This window comes from Aquila chrysaetos, chromosome 3, assembly GCF_900496995.4.
Source record: "Aquila chrysaetos chrysaetos chromosome 3, bAquChr1.4, whole genome shotgun sequence".
In the NCBI taxonomy this organism is placed as follows: domain Eukaryota; kingdom Metazoa; phylum Chordata; class Aves; order Accipitriformes; family Accipitridae; genus Aquila; species Aquila chrysaetos.
Window position 1 is genome coordinate 30,051,026 of NC_044006.1, and position 21,468 is coordinate 30,072,493.

Here is a 21,468-nt window from a genome sequence, read left to right on the forward strand (position 1 = left end):
CTAGGTTTGTGTAGTGCTAGGGTTTGCAAAATGGTTTGCTACTAACTAAGCAAACAAACAGTAATGAACAAGCAGCCTAACCAGAAGTAGGAAGATCTATCTGCCCACCAAATTCTGAGCAATATAATTCATTATATTCACTGATTCAAAAAACTTCTAATTTCCAAAGAACATAAACTACATTTCAGTTATAAGAATTGCCCTCGTAAGTCAATTAACAGCTGCTACCCTTTTTCTGACCATTTTTAACACTGATTACAATTTCTCAAGGCATGATTACCTTAAGCCCCATCCATGACAGCACTTAGCAGTTCTCACTGGTAAGAGTCACTCTACTTAGCAATATACAATCTACCATATGAAAAAAAAAAGAGGGAAAGCAGATCAGGAAACTCAGCAGTGAGGAGGACAAACAGAGGGGAGAATTAAGGAGAGCCAGGGAGCAATACTTACTGCTGACTAACTGGCCAACACTCAAAGCTGAAGAGGAGGAGGATGAGGAGGAAGAAGAGGAAGCCTGACGCACTGGGCTTTGAGACATAGATGCTTGACTGTGAGCCAAATGCAGGAGATTGGATTGTGAGGCTGCTTGTCCCACTTGCGTCTGGGAGGGCTGATGGAGCTATATGTTAAAATGTAAAAATAGGTATTTAGAAAATGAAGCAGTAACAGGAAACTTTCAATGCACCACCTCACCCATTTACTTCTGGGGAACAAATCCCATAGGAGCATTAAATACTATGGACTTGGTTCGGGTGACAGAGTGTTACAGCAGGAGCAATCTGAGCTCTTTTGAAGTCTGACTTTCCATTTTTTCTCAGTTTAACCAGATACTTAATCTAATGAGAAGCTAAATACTTGTTTGAAATGGGTGATAAGAGACCTATGACATTCACAGCAGCATTCTGATTTAATAAATACATGTCCTTACCTGTTTTCTGACTCATTAAGTCAGACTTTTATTCCCTACGTGGATTCTCATATAAATCAGCATTGTTTCAGAGAGGTCCTTTCATACTGCAGGACCAGGGCCAAGAAGAGTGGGAATAGGGAAGAGAAGATAAACTGGGGGAAAATCCCTTTCCTACAGAAAGGAATAATTTTTTTTATGACATTAGATCTAGCAAACAAACCAAAATGTTGAAATCTTATTTCTCAATCAATAAATTGTCCTTGCCTAAAACACGCAGTGAAACTTCTGAGCCCCATTCACATCAGGACTGTGTCAAGTAAGACACACCTAAAAAGTCTAGCGAGTACGGTAGATGCAAATGATACACTGTGATACATGAATCTGGCTTTGCAAATTTTTTTTTACAAATTTTACAACAGCGTAGTTTTCCGTTGTTCACTAGAGAAAAGGAAAGAACCACTAATCCCTTCTGCTTACAATAAGCTTTCATGTGGGACTGAAAACTAGGAACGTTCTCTGGTACTGATTTTTACATAAAACTCCCAGCAAATTCAAAGGGCAGTCTCTCTACGGAACGAAGGTACACAATGGACTTTATGGTTTTGAGCTGGTTTCTAGTAGTCCAGTACAGCTCTTTCAGAGCCTAGTAATACAGTAATACAGTCCTGATACACTCAGGTGACTGCTACTTATATCTTTATTTTATGTTGATTCTTGATATTGATCAAAAAAGATTGCAAAAATGTACTAAAAGGCTTCACTTTTAAGTGACAGCTGTTATCTGTATTCTCAGAAACGGGGAAGATAAAGGCCTATTTGGCCTTGCTTGAAGTCAGTAATTTAAACCTATTTCTTGAATTCTAAGGAGTATGAGTTTTTCTCTTTTGATATTTAGCTGAACAAATGACTTCAGAAAAGGAGTTGGATTCATTAGTAATACTCAAATTATATATAATATGCTCCCAGAACACATAGAAATGACTGATGCAAAGTAGACAACAAATTGTATGGCACGGTAGATAAAGGTATCTGATCACATTCAAGATGACACTTTTTTGTGGAATACATATGAACAATTTTAATGACATTATTCCTGTTATGGGTCTGTTTAAGGACGGAGAAAATTACAACTCCTTTTTCTACCTCCCACATGGAATGATATAACCCAAAATGAAGCAAGAAACTTTGAGTTACCCTCTAATAGTAATGAAAATTATTTATCTGACCAGTTTTAGACTATGCTGACTTCCCTAGGGATCAAGAAACAAAAACATTTTATTATCTCAAGAAGGTTTTTTGGATCAAGCACATTTTAAAAAAGAAACCTGGCACTTAGACAAAGGGATAATAGTTGAGAAGCTGACTGAAAGGCTTCCAGATTTCAGACCCATGCAAGCACTGGGCATCTTTAAAAAAATTTCACTAAGGGCTGGATTTTATCTACAGAGAGCTCCCAGCCCAGAACATCTACTTTTACAATATCTTCTCCTAGGGAAGCAGTCCACTAGGAGGGCTGGCCTCCTCTGAATGCCGCAGAAATGGACTGCCCATCCATTACACCCAAATCACTCCAGACTGCAGCTTTCAGAAACAGGCATGCATTTGGGCTCTGGGTCTGTTGTCTGAGGGCATCTCTGGCAAAACTAAAGATTTCAGCCTAGGTGACGCAAGAAACGTACTGTATTTAGATGAGTTAGATGCTTGCACACTATCTGGAACAATCTTAAAGATGTTAGTGCTTATCTGTGAGGATGGAGGAGCAAATGTAGTAGCTATCTTTAAAAAGAAGATCTGCAAAATTATAGTCCAGTCAACTAAACTTCAACCTGTGGAAAAGTACTGAAGAAAATAATAAAACAATTTGTAAGCACCCGCAAGAAAACAAGGTAGCAACAAACAACATGGATTGTTAGGAACAAACTGTGTCAAACCAATCTGATCTCCCTCTAAGACAGGGTAATTGGCCTTGCGGACAGGGAAAAAGCAGTAGGTGGTTTGACTTTACAAGTCTCTTGACACTCCCTCGTGTGACATTCTTTATAACCTAGGGAAACATAGTTTAGATGAAATTGCTGCAGAATGAATGCAAAAGTAGTCAGAAAACAAACCCGAGAGGATAGATATCTATCTGTGGAAATGGAAGTGTGCGTATATGGTGCTTCACAGAAGTCTGTCCTCGTTCTGCACTACTCAGTATTTCCTTAACAACCTGGATGATGGAGAAGAGAACACGCTTACTAAATTTACATGCGGATGACATGCTAGGAGGGACTTTTGGTAGGCGGTAAGACAGGATTAGGGTTCAAAATGATTCCGTCAGTTTGAACATGCCACCAGCAGTCCTGGCACGTTGCAGAAGTGAAGAGAAGGCAACACCTATAGCAAGCTGCATGAGTGGGAGTGATGTCTGCACTGGAAAGACCTCTGCAGCATGTCCACAGCTAGACACCACACTTCAGAAAAAATGTGGACAACTAGAGGAGAATAATTAGAGTGGCTGAAGGCCTGGGAGTTACCTGAGGCTTATGAAGACACCTGGAATGAACTGGTCATGTTTAATCTCAGGAAGGGAAGACGAAGTGGGATATGATGCCTGCCTCAAATGTAGGTAGAGCTAATGAAAAGAGGAGAGAATGAGCCTGTCTTACATTTTATAGCAGAGAGAATGAGGCGCAACAACCTGGAAGATTCAAATGAGATGCTGCGAAAAGCTGTCTAACGTGGCAGTGAAGCACTGGCATAAATTGCTGGGGGAACCTGTGGAGTTCCTGTAAGAGTGCTTAGGAGCAAGTTAGACAAATACTGGAACAGCTAATCCACCTGAGAACAAGAGAGTGGACTGGATGATCTCTTGAACCTTGACCTTCCAGCCGTAATTTTTTGATTCTATGCTATTTCCCATCAGTATTTCTCAGGGAGAAACACATGATCATGTAAGACACAGATGGAAAATCCAACATTTTCCAGCCATGCTACACATAGAGTTCCCAAACTGTTCAAGTCCTGAGCATGTACACAATAAATGTGAAGCTTCCAGGAAGCACCAGAAAGAGAGGGCATTCTGCATTCTCCAGTTGTGCATGCAAAGTGTGCACACAGCCACCACATAGCACATGCACAGTATGCTGGCTAAGTCTAGGAAATGTTTGATTCTCTGCACATGTATTACATAATTCATTTGCGAATGTATTTTTTAAATACCTGGGATACCCAGAAGCTTGGCGGTTTTCTTGTCAGACATCCAGAAATCTTTGGACAAATATAAGAAATTCTCAGAATTTAGCTGGGCAAAAAGGGATATGGCTAGTGAAGTCTGGATGCACAGTGACCTTAGGTGTAATAACAATATATAACGGATATTTACAGATTGATGGTTTTTAACTCACTGCTTGTGAGAGAAAATGGAGCAATGAGGTTGAAGAGGCTGAAGAGTCACCTTAAGGCCTGATCAGGAACTGAGGGAGGATTCCATCTTTAACTCCCTACATAATTTCCAGCACCCCCCCCTGTTTTACAGACATGACGGTTAAGCTGTAAATGTCCTGCTTAAAGAACAATGATAGTTATCTATGTCATGAAATTGCATTAAAATACTCTCTCTCTTTTCATCCACTATAATTTCCACTCCAGAAATAGCCTTAAGGAGAGGCGACAATTAGATTATGAATTAGATTCTAGATGACAGAATCAATTCGAACTTGCAATAGCTGACTTTTCCCAATTTTGGACACGTACATATGATATGAATTATATTTATGACTGTTGTGCATTTTCCATCCAAAGACAGAAGGAGGCACAGAAATTACAGAAGCAGTTGCTGTAAGTGCCATTCTGTGTAGGTGGATATAGCAGACATGCTGAGAATGATGACTGTATGCAACACTGATCAGTGTCTGGCAGGAATACATGTATGCACACTACAGCTAGAGGAATAAGATGAATATAAGAAGCATAAAGTGCAGCATAATACTTTATAAGAATAAACTGAAAAATGCAAAGGGCCCGTGTGCTGGTTTTGGCTGGGATAGAGTCAATTTTCTTCATAGTAGCTGGTATGGGACACTGTCGATAACACAGGGATGTTTTTGTTACTGCTGAGCAGCACTTACACAGCATCAAGGCCTTTTCTGCTCCTTACCCCACCCCACCAGTGAGTAGGCTGAGGGGGCACAAGAAGTTGGGAGGGGACACAGCCAGGACAGCTGACCCCAACTGACCACAGGGATATTCCAGACCGTATGATGTCATGCTCAGCAATAAAAAAGTGGGGGAAGAAGAAGGAAGGGGGGGGGGGGGGGGCGGATTCGGGGTGATGGCGTTTGTCTTCCCAAGTAACCGTCACGTGTGATGGAGCCCTGCTTTCCTGCAGATGGCTGAACACCTGCCTGCCGATGGGCAATAGTGAAGGGATTCCTTGTTTTGCTTTGCTTGCATGCGCAGCTTTTGCTTTACCTATTAAACTGTCTTTATCTCAACCCACGAGTTTTCTCACTTTTACTCTTCCGATTCTCTCCCTCATTCCACCAGGGGGGAGTGAGCAAGTGGCTGTGTGATGCTTAGTTGCTGGCTGGCATTAAACCACGACAGCCTAATTCTTATTTCTTTTACATCAGTTTTACATGCAGCTGTCAACCGTGAAGGTAGTATTGATTGGTAATTGCAGAGGCAAAGAATGAATTAGGTCTCTAAGACTAAACTTTGTTCTTAAATTATGTATGTAGGATATTCCTACACCTGGGATGGCTGACTGGAATCCTGTATTAAGGTCATCTTATGAGATCAGGGATGTTGCTCCCTGCATCCAGAAAGTTACATGACAGTGATAGAGTAACAAGGTATTTTGCATAAGATAAGGAAAGAGAAAGAAACTAAGTGGGAATAAAGAACAAGCTTTTGAGAGAATATTGCCTTGTATCACAACAGAACTGCTACCGGTTTTACAGAGAGTCTGGACAAACAGCAAGGACAAAATATGGCCCTAATGGAAGGGAAAAGAACGTAATGGGTTTAAATTGCAGTAAGGGAGGCTAGGGTCAGGCATCAGGAAGACCTTTCTAATGCTAAGGAGAGCGACCTAGGTTGTCTAGGGATGTCAGGGAACCTCCATCACTGAAGGTTTTTAAGAACAGGTTAGACAAACATCTGTCAAGAATGATATAGGGACAGTTGATCCTGCCTAGGGGGAGGGGAAGGACTGCATGAACTCTTCAGGTCCTTTCCAGTCCTATTTTTCTATGATTCAGTGAAAAGGAAATCTGAGAGATGAGGAAACACAACAAATTAGAGAAGACAGAGGTGAAAAAGACAAGTATAACAAAAAGGGCAGAAGAGATGAAACTAAGAGGAGTGGTACAAAGAGCAAGAAATACATTTTAAACAATCCCCTTTATGATACAAATAAAGATTTTCCATTTTTTCTGATGTCAGCTAGTTCTTCCTGGGAAATATGGACATTAGCTCTAGTAAAGACTAAAGTCCATGGAAGGTGCTGAAAAATAAATATCTTGATATAAAAAGACATTCCCAAACACTTTGAAATGCCCCAATAATGTCTTGCAGAAGTAGTAGTTTAAGTGTTTCATGCTTCCATTTTTCCTGTAAATGGAGTTCTCTGCTCCATGTACATTTCCTAAAATGTGCCATACATTTGTTTTTGAGAAAGAGCAGTGGTGTGCTGTGGCCACTGCATGATTTGACAGCACCATGGCAGAGGAAGTCTGTCTTCAAACCTACTGATACTGCATAAGCAGGCATGGGCTTCAAAAATGTTTTCTTAAATCTCCTAGCAAATGGAGAGAATAAGTTATTACGCATATCCACATGCTTCATCCCAAATCACTTTCACAGTCAACTCTGCCAGAATGTTTCCCAAATACTGTACCCATCACCCTAATTTAGCTTACTCAACTAAATTCAAGGAAGTGAATATATGAATCTGAATATGAAAGCTATTTGGTACTTAATAATTATCTTCTCTCTCAGTATAGTATAATATAGTATAGTATATATAGTATAAAGGGCCTCTATACAGACTGACAGAATAGGTACATTTGGAAACTAGCACAAAAAAACTCTTCGGGTTCACAGAGGCTGTGCACATACTCAGCTCAAAATGAAGACCACAGCAAAGAAATGCTGGTGTGCTGCGGACGTAACTGGGGGTAGGACTTTGACAGCATCTGCTGAAGTTCTTTCAAAGCCTTTCTGTGGGATCAGAACTAGGTTCAAAGTATACACTGTAACTGAAGGTCTCTTCACTCACTAAATGAAGTTGAGGACACAGCCAGGCTTCTGTAGAAGATATAATTTTATATGCAAATCAGGTGCATCAGTCACCTTTCTGCCCCCTATCAGGAATGATATAATGTCAAAATTACATTTAACAGACTTAAATATGCAGGTAAAAGCATAATTCAAAGGTAACGGTAATGTTCCTACAGTGAACAGTACTTTACTCTCTATATGCCTCAGTTCCTCAGAATGTCACAGGTAGTGTAGTGGTATCTCCCTATTCCCAATGGTGTGGTGCAGTTATATTGACTTTTTTGAGATATCCTATTCCTACAAGTGCGGATGTCACAAAGAAAACTGGTCAGGAAGAGATGTAAGTTCCAAGTCAAATGTTCATGCTGTGGCATGGAAAATCTGATGTAGTCCCTGGTACTAGTAAATAGTCTTGACTTTTGAAAATCTAGTAATTTTATCCATGGATGGAATGGAGTTATGCAATGCTGATGGTAAAAGGAAAGAGAAAGAAGTGAGAAAAATTGTCACCCTCATCACTGAAAGTCATATAAAAGGCAAAAGAAAAACAAAGTTGGATTGAGACAACACAGTTTAGTGGCTATATTCAAACACAGAGAAAGAAGAGTGTGTTTCTCATACAACAAGAAGGCATCAAAGCTATAAGAGCATTGCAGAGAAAAAATGATTGAGAGCTGGTTAGATTTTAATGGAAGAGTGTAACAAGGGATTGCATGGAGTTGTGATAATGAGATGGTAGGGTGTATGTGGTAGGTTGAGACTGCAGAAGGAAGATGTCTGGCATGAAATTTGGAAAGCAGAGGTACAAAAATGACCACAGACCCATCTGAGAGCTACCTATGTCTTTTCAACAGTTAATCTGGAGCATGATAGCCAATGACAACGAAGATGGGGAACTGACTACGTAAGAAAATACTGCCTAGTACCTTGTTTTATTGTGTCAGAGTTGGCAGAAGTCCAAAGCTGGTAGTGCTATAAGAAACAATGAAATATGAAAAGTTCTGGCAGGCAGTGTAGATAAAACAAGACCGAGGACAACTGGGACTACAGGCCTGATTTAATGAATCTAGTATGTAGGAGGAAAGAGCCAGACAACACCAAGAAGGGAACCCACTTTATGAGGTACACTGGAGAACAATAGAATGTGTAGAAGTTGCTTCTGTGTGGGCAAGCAAATAGTTATGAAAACACCAATTATTTATTAGGAAAGATGTTTAAGGAATTCATAAACAAGAATGTGTTTTGAACCCCAGTGTTCACTGGCAGCTGGATTCTTCTTACCTAATTTCACTCATCTAAGAGTTAATTGTCTATCCTAAAATAGCTACCCTAGCCCCCTCTCATGTCAATGGAGACAACAGATACCTTAAGATACCTATTAGAGGTTCAACCTCTGTAAAAATTATTCTATTTTGACAGCTTGAGTTGCCCATTGGACATGCGTACGTCTCCTTGTCTATGTCTCTCTGCCTCTACAGGAAATCTAGTTAACTAGCAGATACCTAACTGCTCTATGACTAAGTTAAGCAAGATGTATCCTTTCCTAAATTTCATAAGACTCCAATTCATGGTTCAAGTTCCTCTGTCAGTTTGTTGGTGTTAACATATGTTGTTAAGGATATGAAAGAACATTTAAACCAAGGTTTTCAAATCTGATAGCAAATAACAATGCTAACACATTGTTACAAAAATGTGCATTTACCCATACAACCTGGATTTTGACAAAATTCCTCCTGAGAGCACGGAGGAAGTGCGGAAGTTAAGGTTACAAGGTACTCTTCTATTATGAGATATAAACAGCTTAAAAAAGCAAGAAACATACAATTAGGGAATAAATCGTCCTTTTTCAAGAAAGGAGACTACAAGTAGAGATCAAAGGATTTATACCAATTTTTTGAATGGTTTTAGCAAGCAGCAAGAAAAGACGGTGAACAATGGTGAAGTTGAATCAGCAGGAGGAACACGTGAATTTCTTAAGTGAGTACAGAATACCATGAACAACTTACAGATCCTGTTTACAACATGCTGAGGAAGCATTATGACAGATGAAATACAGAGTAGATAGGTGCAAAGAGACTCACATTAAAAGGAACCATTTTAGTGACTCACATGGTAACAATCAGGGAAGCAAAGATGTATCATGGTGGATACAGCTGCTTATTGAAAACCTGCTCAATGAGCAGAGATAGTTAGAAAAAAGCAGGATGTTAGACTGTATTGAGATAAAGACAGAAAATGATGCTGAAAATATTATAATGTTATTATGTAAAACAGTAATGCATCCTCACTGTTATCACGGCATTCAGTTCTGATCACAAAATCTTGAAGAGATTAGTGTGGAAATTGAAATGGTTGGGAGATGGGCAGTAAATATTATTAAAGGCAAGGAAAAACTTGTTTATGAACAGAGATGAAAAGGACACAGACTACAACAGGAGTGCAAACAGCTGCCTGCTTTAGAAAGCCGTTGCAATTTCTAGGAGAATTCTCAGTGTGTGCATAGATGATGATGCTTAGATTAGCAGAATCTTGGAAAACAGTGAAAACAATGAAGCTTTAACTACTCTGTGTAATTTAAAGAGGAACAATCCCTACTGTGGGTAGTTTAAAGAACATAAATCAGAAACAGCTATTTATTCTTAAAAACAAGAGGAAAAGGATTACAATGGAATTGCTTGTGTACATTAAAAAGCAACCTATTTACAACACAGAAGAAGAAGCACTGCTTTACACTACAGGTAAGTAATCTATGAACACATTTCCATGAGAAGACATTGAGGTTTTAGTCTGTCAAGTTTGAAAAGGTTGTATGAATAAATAACGCATGTAGTCTACCTAAGTAAAGCTGACTAAAAACAGTATCTGAGGCATTTAAGTCTTCAGGCAAAAAGTAAGCACTAGGACGCATTACTTAGCAACTGAAACAGGCTACAGGGGTTCAATTATTGTGACTCAGCTAACAAGCAGCAGCTTACTATTATCACTTGCAATCACCTCTCTTTCTCCCGCAGTACTTAGTTTCCAAGGAAGTGACAAGTTGAGAGTTAAACTAGGATCATCTGCAACTGGAACATTTTACTACATTATTTATTTCCTCTTTCTTTTCTCCGTGACATTCTCAAAACTTTTCTCAAACTTGTCCTGTACTCTTCTTTCCTGCTTCTGAAGCTTCTTTCATCAAGTTACAAGACACCAAATGCCATGTGACACCATTTGCAAAAATATTTTGAATTCCTCCTGAGCCCTCTGAATTTGAGCACTCAGTTCTTCTGAAAACAAGGTTTTAAACTTATGACTAAATATGCTATCATTAGCCAAACACCACAGTTTGGCTAAGTCTTTACCCAGGCAATAAGATAAATTCAGGATCTCCTTATACTTTGTGCAATTCTATTTACTTTTCAAATTATAGGGCAGTTTTTATAGAACTAGCTCAATTGTTTTTGGCTGTCCATCAGCATTATTCCTATGAGGAATCTGGCTCTCATACCTCTTTTCTGCTCCCACTGAAATCAATGGCAAAATTTCCTCTGACTTCCTTCAGTAAAAGCAGAGGAACCAGTAGAGGGAGCACAAACACATAGAAATAATTTTCTGTGATTTCTATAAAAATGATAATGTGTACTATTTTTTCATATATTTCATTGCACTACTTTTTTTCTGCCCCCAATCCAAAATACTGCCTTGATCAGGCTCCAACAGGTGTAGGTAAGGAGGCTCTGTGTTATTTGGTGGCCCTTCCTGCAACCCCTGGGACCTCAGGACTCTGTGTGAGAGTCACAGGTTAGACCTGCAAAACTGATCTGGGCAAAATAATGTTTTCTACCTACACAGCATGGCTGGGCATACCAGCATAATATGGGGCCCATCTATGGCTATTGGACACAACCAGAGCTCTGCTGAGTGACAGTCTCTGCCAGCTGGTAGTTGCACAGGAGCACACAGGTTGGGTGAACCAGTATAATACAGCACGATAGGGCTACACAATTACTTTCTACCTTGAACCCCTGCTCATTCAGCAAGCTGCAGCCTTCAGCAGCAGGTTGTCCCTTTGTGTGAGCCCAGTGCCGCTAGCTGTGCAGATAAAGGTCACACCTCCGTCCCCTCACTGCCCACTGATACTAGACGTCGCCTGGATGAGGTTGCTTTGCTGCAGGACTGAGAAGGTGTGTTGCTCTGTGGGTGAGAAGGTCTCAGGGAATAATACAAGACCTCTGTCCTCCTCTTTACTTCTAAATTTCATGAGTTTCAAACAGGATCTCAGGATTGCTATGCTTTTTGAGAACTTCCCCCATAAAGGAGAGAAAGATCTAATCTCTTCAGGGGACTGACTAAAAAGAAACACTCCACCCCACACACCCCCAGGTAACCACATGTAAACTGCTGAGTGTCTTATTCCATTGTCAGGCTTTCCCATGCTGGGGAACACAGAGCCCACCTTCCCATCCAATCTGCTTTGAAACCACATCCATGCAACAATTGCAAAAGCACTTGCCAGTAGTGTAAGTCTGCTCCCATTAAAGAAAATAGAGTTAGATAAATGACAAGTGCTTTGGAAAATGCCTCTGCTAGATACCACAGAGGATAGGATGGAGAAAAGAGTATGTAACCACTTGAATGTGAAACATTTTCAAAACAAACAAAAAATTCACCTTAGAGATCCATTTGCTCCCTACTTCTAAATTAAAAAAAAAAAAAAAAAAAAAAGAAAATAATCAGTTTGGAGTTCAGTGGGGCCTGGGATTCTCAGAAACATACAAAAGGCTGCTACCTGTGACTGGAGGTGTAGGCAGGACTAGCAATCAAGCACTACCAGCAATAGGAATGCTAAGCTGAATATTTATTTGAGTGACACTTTTCTAAGTACCTTTTTGGTAATCATATTTGATGTCTTTTCCATCCTCAATTTCCTCTCTTCCAGAGAAAAACAGTGGCACTACAATTCTTTGCTCTACAGATGTAGACAAAACTAATGAATTTGACTTTAGAGTACTAGAAAAAGAATTACAGAAATCTTTTCGGACCTCGGTGAAGTTGCTCCACCCATCCTGAAGCCTGTGAACTACCTGGTGCCTTACACTGAATAGTAATTTCCCTAAAAATACTTTCTGTATTGTGCAAATACAGATTGCAAATATATGCAAATATGCACAATCAAATCTGATTTTCCAGTGAAGAAGACTAATAAGTTTTTATATTTTTCTTTGTTTTCTCTGCACGTTCCAAAACATTTCAAACCCCGGTCCACTAGATGACCACTAACCAAGGAACAGAACTTTACAGGCCAGATAGGCCTCTCCTGTCTCATATTCCTACTGCACTTTTGCTGCAGAAAATTTCTCAGCTGGCCCTATATTGACCTTTAAAAGAAAAATAAAAACAAAACTGGATAACCCCTGAATGTATAAATAAATTATATGACATTATATAATAACTACATATATAGTATGCACTAATATACTATGTATGATAGAATTCATCTTTTGTTACTAAAAATGATAAAGAAGTCAGAGCTTTTAGAAAGGCCATGAGAGAGTCCAAGAGGAGTACATTTCTGCGCATCTCTTTTGATAATCATTTAGGCTACAGACACTTTACCTGCTGGCCTGGCTTGAGCGGTGATAGTGTTATTCCCTGGGTATTGATCACTGGGAGTATCTGGTTGCCGATGACGGTAGCAATGATCTGACCCTGGGCGTTGGTCAACAACTGTGGAGTTATCGGCTGCACCTGAAGTCCCTGAGCTCCACCTGCCGCCTGGCTGGAGGGGACTGGATTAGGCATCAGTGGGATTGTTCCAATAATCTGGAAAAACGACATAGAAAGGGAAAATGCACACATGCCACACATAATTGTTTTATGCATGTTAAACTTAGGTAAAATAAGCACAGAGAGACAGATATGACAGGCTGAGGGCGAGAAACAACCGCTCCTTTACTGGTGTGATGAGGACTTTCAAACTCATTTGTCAAGTCACGGATCACCTGTATGTTTTACCACCATCCACTGTCATCCCCAACAAATCTGCTGTGGCTGACAGTGTATGAAACAAATGCTGGACCACGCTCTAGCCCCTGGATGATGCTTTATTCCCACCTCTCATTTGAACACATAGTGAAATAGATGCAAATATCAGTCTGTTTGTCTCGCTTTCTACAACTCATCCGTACAATGTTATTAACTGTGAACTGAGGGGCTTATGTAATTTTCCTGATTGACTGATTGAATGATTTACTGATACCTAGTACTCTAGATGACCACCTATTACTCCCATGCAATCTCAGGGAGGAACAGAGAGATACTGGTGCCTTTCGGGACATGGCTTATTAAGATATGTTCATAAAAACGCAGCTGCTTTTGGATAACAATCAAGTAGTACAACACAAAGGGAGGGCTGGTGTTAGATGTAACATTTTAGCTAACATTTCTGGGGCAAGTACTTGCAGAAAGAGACACTTGTGACATCTCAGACTTGAGAATACAGTGATTTCTTAAAATGTGAACGTGCCTGTAAAACTAATATTAGGATGAGATGTCAAACAGATGCAGTAAGAAAGCTCGCCAGTCAATAAGCTGCTAGGCTGAAGAAAGTTACGCTGATGGAAGACTCTTTTTACAAGTATTACAGCATCTGAAACAAACTTCTGATGAAACTTGGGAATAAAACCAAACTCTTTTTTTTTTTTTCCAAAAAACTACAAATGAAGCTAGAGTCATAGGATTATTGCAACAGGAAAAATTAAAAAAAAAAAAAAAAAAGCAAAACACATCTCTATTCCCTTCACCACATCTCCTCTCACTTTATCATAGCCTCCCAGAAAACACTTATCCCACTGTAAGGCTTCCAGTCTTCCCTCTCCAAAAGCCTTGCTTTCCTCCTCTTTATCCTCAACATCCACCACACTGCATGTCCCTTTTGTTCCCCGCTAGTATGATCCCAGTCGCCCTGTGTCCCTTATCACATACATTCTCTAGTGTCGAAATACTTGGTTGCTGAGAAATAGAGTGATTATGGCTCAGTTCTCCCTTTCTTTCCTCAGTGGGGCTAGTAACAGGGTAGCTTTCCTCAGTCTATCTGCTGATTCTCATTACATTTAGGAGCTTAATCATCTTTTAGAGCTCTTTATTTCTGATAATTTTTTTTGAAATTGGTCAGCTGTTTCAAAGCCATTAGGTAAGTATGGAGAGATGGATGGATGGAAAGAGGGACAGAAGGATAGACAGCACTAGTCATAAGACTAGTTTCCTCATGAAAACAGGCTAAAGTGTTTCTAGTGAAACTTGAAGGCAAATTTGTCTCCAAAACAAACATATAAAATTCCTACTGATTTCAACAATTAATTTGTATTATCTCAATGGAACAATACAGTGTAAAATTAGCTCCAAAATAACTGTTTAATGAAAACATCAGTGGCTTTGTGGACAGACCACTAAGTTACTTTCTGAGAGTGCAAATCTAGAGGAACAACTCTGAATCTCTTGCTGAAGATATAAAACGGATTGTCGTGGTTTAACCCCAGCCAGCAGCTAAGCACCACGCAGCCGCTCACTCACTTCCCCCCTGCAGTGGGATGGGGGAGAGAATCGGGGGAAAAAACAAACCCCCAAACTCATGGGTTGAGATAAGAATAGTTTAATAAACAGAAAGGAAGAAAATAATAATGATGATAATAATAATAACAATAATAAAACGACAATAATAATAATAAAAGAATTGGAATATACAAAACAAGTGATGCACAATGCAATTGCTCACCACCTGCCAATCGATGCCCAGTTAGTACCTGAGCAGTGATCTGTGCCCCCCCCCCGCCAACTCCCCCCAGTTTATATACTGGGCATGACATCACATGGTATGGAATGCCCCTTTGGCCAGTTTGGGTCAGCTGTCCTGGCTGTGCCCCCTCCCAACTCCTTGTGCCCCTCCAGCCTTGTCGCTGGCTGGGCATGAGAACCTGAAAAATCATTGACTTAGTCTTGTCACTACTTAGCAACAACTGAAGACATCAGTGTGTTATCAACATTCTTCTCATACTGAACCCAAATCATAACACTGTACCAGCTCCTAGAAAGAAAATTAACTCTATCCCAGCCAAAACCAGGACAAGGATACATGTGTGAACTGCATTGTGAAGAGTAACAGGGATCTGTAAAGACTTCTGCATATTTAAATCACCAGAGGTGGTACACAACAACCCCAGAAAGTCCATTCCTCAAGAAAGCATCATGCAATGATGGCCAACTAACTCAGGCATAGCTGGAGGGGTAGGCAGCTTTTGTCAGAGGATCACCCTCTTCCTTCCATTATTAGGCTAAGATATAACTCAATCAAGTGATGGCATCCTAATGAGTGACTGCTCCTTCAGCAGTCACAGCCTGATGGTGTGCCTCTTGGTAGGCTCAACTGTGAAGTACAACATGATAACTTAAACTGACTCCTTGCATGAAAAAAGTGCACTTGGTTAGTGACAGCAGCTCAGCTAACAAGTGGTAGGTGCTGAAGTCATCATCAACTTACCAAACTTGCCCCGTTAGAAGAAGTTTGGATGGGAAGACCAGAGAACCACAAAGAAAAGCAGGACAGCTCTTCTGTGGGAGGACCTGGTAAAATGACAAGCTCACCTCCTAAGCTGTATTGTAAGAGTTGCATATATCAAAACTGTTCAAAACACTGTAAAGATATCATTTAAATTCTCCTTAATGCATTCCTAAAAGGTAGACAGATCAATAAAGATTATTATCCCCATTTTACAGAGCATGAAAGTGAAGCATAATGGAGCATATTCAGACAGAGGCTGCAAGTTAGCCTTCTAAGCTGGAATTTCCTGTGAGTTTCTCTCTGCAGATCACAGTACTTTTATTTTTTTTTAAGTGTCCCTAGCTGAACTGCAGCTGCTTTACTGTTCACGTGAGAAGATGGCTGTTCACTGAGGGAAGGATTTATTTACATCATTATCAGATTTCAGAATGTTCTAAAATCTGACTTTCAGGTGTATTAAATACAACTTTCATGCAGTGCAACATGTAAATTTCTCCTAGTTTTTGGCAACCTAAAATATTTATGGGTCACAAATATATTCTTTCACTTTTAATGTATCTCACCAAACACAAGGAATAATCCTTCTTAATTTTATCAGCAGAAACATAGCGAAGGCCTCTCCTTCCTTTGCCATGTCAGTAAAGGACACGACCTTAGAGTGTCATTACTCCAATGTAACTTTAACTATCAAGGTCCTAATCCCAGCAAAGCAAAAAATGCTGCGCTGGTGTTATCAGTAATAGAAATGTTTGCATTCACATTTAAAATGCATTTCTTGGACTGCAGTTGGACATTTTATAGAATGACAGTGCTGAAGTGGACAGTTTGTAAGGTCAGAAGCAGAAGGCTATCTGTATGTATTAATGTGTGTCACACACCATTCTGTACACGGCGTGCTGTACATCCACACAGCCAGAAACGGAGCAGGGAAAACACAGCTGGGAGACGTGTTCCAGAAGGACAAATGAACAAATGCCCTCAGGGGTGTTACCATAGGAGCCAAGGGTAAATCTGAATGGGAAACAGTTTTTCCACTTTCTGAAACTTACTGAGATTTCAAGATTTTTTTTTTTTTCCATTTTATACCAAAATAAAGTAAAATCTTGTCTGGTTAAAAAAAGACATCCACTTGTTTCTAGTTAACCAACAGGGCTACTCTTTATGGTGTGCATCTTTGATATGGCTAAACACAGATTCAAGTTCCCCCTTTCAAGTTCCCCCTTCTCCAAGTACCCTCTCCTAAATACACTAACAGCTCCCTGATTCACACTTAAGGAGGAGTACTGAAACTGGATCCCCTTCTCAAACCTCATGTGATTGTCCTGATGCTGGGCCAGATCCCTCTTCCTCTAATTTTGGTATGAGATTTCACCCTGGGCCTTCCTAATCTGTCCTGTTAAAGTATCATAAAAGCTGGTACTTTATGAAGACAATTTATGGGTTTGATACATTTAAATTTTCTGAAGAAATAAAACAAGACCATGCCACGGACTTGACACACTGGCGTGCCACAGTACAGACTATTTAATTGCCAGTGATTTCCCTAGTGGGGAGGCATCGCAACTTTCTAGCAAATGCTGCTATTTCAGATTATATTCAAGGACAGTTCAGAACAGCATGTGACAGGGACTTATCCCACAAGATACTTATAGAATCACACAATCACAGAATAGTTTGGGTTGGAAGGGACCTTTTAAAGATCATCTAGTTCCAACCCCCCTGCCATGGGCAGGGACACCTTCCACTAGACTAGGTTGCTCAAAGCCCCATCCAACCTGGCCTTGAACATTGCCAGGGATGGGGCATCCACAACTTCTCTGAGACACAGCAGAAGAGGCTTCTTACTCTGTCAATGTTTGGACTCAAATTCATAAGCAATCCCACCTTTCAAACACATTCTTGAGAAAACAAATGCATCCCTAAAAGTCCTCATGCTACAAAAATATAATTTTAAAAGTTTTGTGGTTTTTTTTACGCTATGCATGTGACTTTCACAATTCTTTTTATACCTCATACAACTGAAAGCAAGCACTAAGTGTTCACAGAGGAGTTGCAAAACAGGTGGCACAAGCAAAACAACAAATAGACAGTTTTGAAAGTCCAAGGGTTAATTCAAGGGAGACCCTTGTCAATGTTCCATAACCTCTAGGGGTGTCAGGCACAGTAATCTGCAGAGCGCTGTTGATTAAAATAAATTACACCTGGTTGTATCTCTCTGAGGTACAGGTTCCAGATATAGGCACAAAATGTAGTGCAGATGTGACACTGGAAATTGTACCAAGATATTTAATGTAAATTCAGACCTCAGCTTTGTTACAGAGACGGGGCTTTGGTCCACCTCTAATTAAAACACCAACACTGTAATTCTGGCCCTGTTCAAGTGACAGAGTGTTGCCAGAAGCCTTGGTGGAGTCAGATTTTCACTTCAAGTATTCAGTAAGATTCTTTCATTTTTGTTTATGGATTAATAGATACATCAGTTGCATCCTGAGGTGCTTAGCGAGCAGTTTTTACAGATGTTAATTTAGTTTTTTATGTTTCCTGATGTTAACTGAATTTTAAAAATCAATGATTTGTTTCTAACTTCAAAGGAAATTCAGGGTGATTTTTAAGAGCATCTGAATATTTTCCATTGATTCATCTGTTACTGTCATTTTAGCATCCTAGGATTTCAAGATATCTGAGATCAGGCCTCTCAAACCTTACAACTTGCATTTGCCATTGCCAAGCCAACTTCCACGATTAAGTGTTATTTATATGAAATAAAGTTGTAAGGCGTGGCTTGCACATGAAGTTAATTTGTTGATCTGCTCCTACGTTCCATCTGTGAGCTCAGCAGTCTTTGCCTACATAGTCCTGCAAACTGTAAGTTCATCTGCAGTGTAAGAATAAGCACACAATTAAAGTGAAGGTAAAATACCAAAGAAAGGAGGTGGCCATGGAAGGGAAAAATCCCAAACCCTCAGCATATCAACAATATCTGTAAGTGTTACCCACAATGGCAGGGAGCTGTCCTAGCACTGATAAACTGAAGTGCTAGTCACTATTGTACTGTTAAACAGATTTTGGTCCGTTGCCTTGCTCAGTAAAGGTTCCTTCTTAGAAATGAAATAAAAACATCTGATCCCTTAAAAAGGATCCCTTAAACTACTGATCCTTGAGAAGGAATAGCATTTAAAAAAATTCCATTCCTATTCTTTCTCGACTGACAACACATCTTCATATTTAATCGCCTTTGTGGATTACTTTGCTGTAACTCAGGCTGAAACTGCGGGCAGAAGCTGAGCGACTGCTCAGAACTTCTGTGGATAAATGTCTAATTGTAGCCCCATTTGTGCTGCTGATATAAAACCAGATTTTGCATAACTGTATGAAGGACTAATTGCTGATTTCCCAGCAGTGAGTCTTTCCTTGTGGTTCCTAATAAACCAACTGTGTTTTGACATTAGGTGAAGTTACTATGATACTGTAAAATGAACCATACAACTGTTTTTTATTAAGTTCTTCTCCCTCTCCCCACATCAGAAACAGGGATGCTGCCTTGCTTCATTGTTTTCCTAGCACAACCAAAGGAATACTACAAACTGTAGTCAAATGGATGGTTCAACAACTGCCTTTGTTTCTGCTGTGAAAAGGCTAAGTAAAATCAAAGACTGACTACACTAGGTTGTTTCTACTGTCAGCCAGGGCTGACATAAAGCAAATAGTGCCATTTCATCTGAAAAACGTCTTTAACTATAAAAAGGAAATGTTAAGTTTTTTAAGTAGTATCATCAAAATGAACGTCTCTCTGATTTTATCAATGTTACAGCCCTTTAAATATTGAAAGTTAATTACTCAGTTTTGAACAACAGAAGAACAATATAAAAATAAAATAGAAAAACAGGGAAAAAGTAAAAGGAGCAACAGAAAAATTGATCAGTTAAAATGAGGCAAACCACCATATACGCATAAGCTAATTTAACATCTCAAACCGTGAACAGAATACACGAAAGTCTTATTCTTATGTAGTGAGCCAAAAAATCACTATTTGAGTGAGTGTTTGCTGATTTAAATATGCTTCACTCATCTTCATTTTCTAGTCCTCAGAATATAATATGAAATGAAAGCTGACTTTGGCTTCTGTTGTATGATGCTGCTATGTTTAAACTCATTTTTCCTAGTTTTACAGGGCCAAAAGCTAATTTAACCCTGGCAGTCATACCACCTGCAGTACATAGGACAATGTTTATGGTTTGGTTCATTTTCTACAGTTTCACAAATTTCCTTCAGAAGCTGCTTCTGTTCACAGATATGTTCTTTCTTGTATAGTCACTGTATCAGCATGAGTTACTTTAAGGAGATAATCTAAGGAGAAAATGACTGAGGAAAGACAGAATAATGAGAATCCGCACAGGATTCTTTAGCCTCTGTGCAGCTGCCTCTTTCTTAATCACACATGTATACACACTACGTATATAAATTATAAACACATAGACACATATTTTTATATACATATGATTTATTATCTACCAATATCAATAAACACAGCTATTTATATACACTATACTATATATACTACCAATCCACACACTGAAAAACTGGAAGGATGAATACAAGCTCCATTTGCAGACTACTTCTGAAAAAAATGCTGCTCCATCTCATTCTTTGGAGTAATGACAATATGATTCTTGAACCTCAAGACAGGATGAGGCTAAGGCTGCCTGTGTCTTTCGAAGTAAAAGTAGTATTAATTTATGCAAAGCTTGCAAATTTCCTTTGCTGCATTATATTTCCTGATGAGAACTCAAAAAAATGGCACAACAAAATGCTATTATGAGAACAAGGCATGAAATAGTGATACTAGAAACAGGTGCCTATGAAACTGTACTTCTGAGTCACCATTTCATGTAAGGAATTATAATTTTCAAGGTTAAGTATTGTTCATATATCATACAATATATTGGATAGTATATTGTTTGTAAGCATCATAATGGAACATTGAGTCTGACATTCTGCCTGACTTTCTCAGTGCTTTATTTTTTAGAAAATAATGTTTGTATTCTAACATCAAACTATACAGGACCTTATTTGTCATCACTGTAGGAATTATGTGGTGAAATTTTTCTCAAGCAAATACTGTTATGTTCTGTTAGCAGGGGCATGTACACAGTCATAAAAAAGAATGTCTCTTTTATCAAACATCCCAAATAACACAACATAATGTTTCCTCATTAGAAAAAATCTAAAGATATACAATTACCAAATTAAAGATTAAAAATTATGTTGAGTGTCTGCTGAATTGTTCTTTCTAAGCAATCTACTTATCAGATTTAGCTTCCTTTTAAAATCAAGAATTAAGTCAGGCGTAAGGACCCTTAGAGGTCACAGTTGTCTGAGTTGAGCAAAGCAACTGTTGATTTTAATTAGATTTACAGGTCCCAAGCATTTCTGAAAATCAGCTATCTAGATTCTTATGAAAGTGTTCATTATTTAAAATTATTTGATGGACAACTTGTATAAAATATTTTAGCAATATTTTTGTTTCTTATGACAACAGATCCATGATATTACATTATGACAAAACAGCCAATACTGTCATAACAGAATTGTTATGACGAAACAGCCATAATTTCCAATAATGTTTGATGATCACAAAAAGAAGTCACAACTTACAGTTTTTAGCATTTGACTGCTTGTCTCCCAAGCCACAGACAATGTTCCTGATTGTTGTGCAGATCCTTGTAGGGTGTATACAAGCAAATACACTTTT

General features: G+C 39.2%; 1 protein-coding gene across 4 annotated transcripts in view; it reads right to left on the reverse strand.

Moving 5' to 3' along the window:
- POU6F2 (POU class 6 homeobox 2) overlaps positions 1 to 21,468 on the reverse strand; it is a 316,623-nt gene that overhangs the window by 13,104 nt on the left and 282,051 nt on the right. For all 4 annotated transcript variants that reach the window (XM_030009371.1, XM_030009370.1, XM_030009372.1 and 1 more), the window contains exons 7-8: positions 12,776 to 12,982; positions 454 to 622 (exon numbers count right to left, since the gene is read on the reverse strand). In XM_030009371.1, the coding sequence (XP_029865231.1) occupies positions 454 to 622; positions 12,776 to 12,982 (376 nt within the window). The remainder of the gene's footprint in view (positions 1 to 453; positions 623 to 12,775; positions 12,983 to 21,468) is intronic.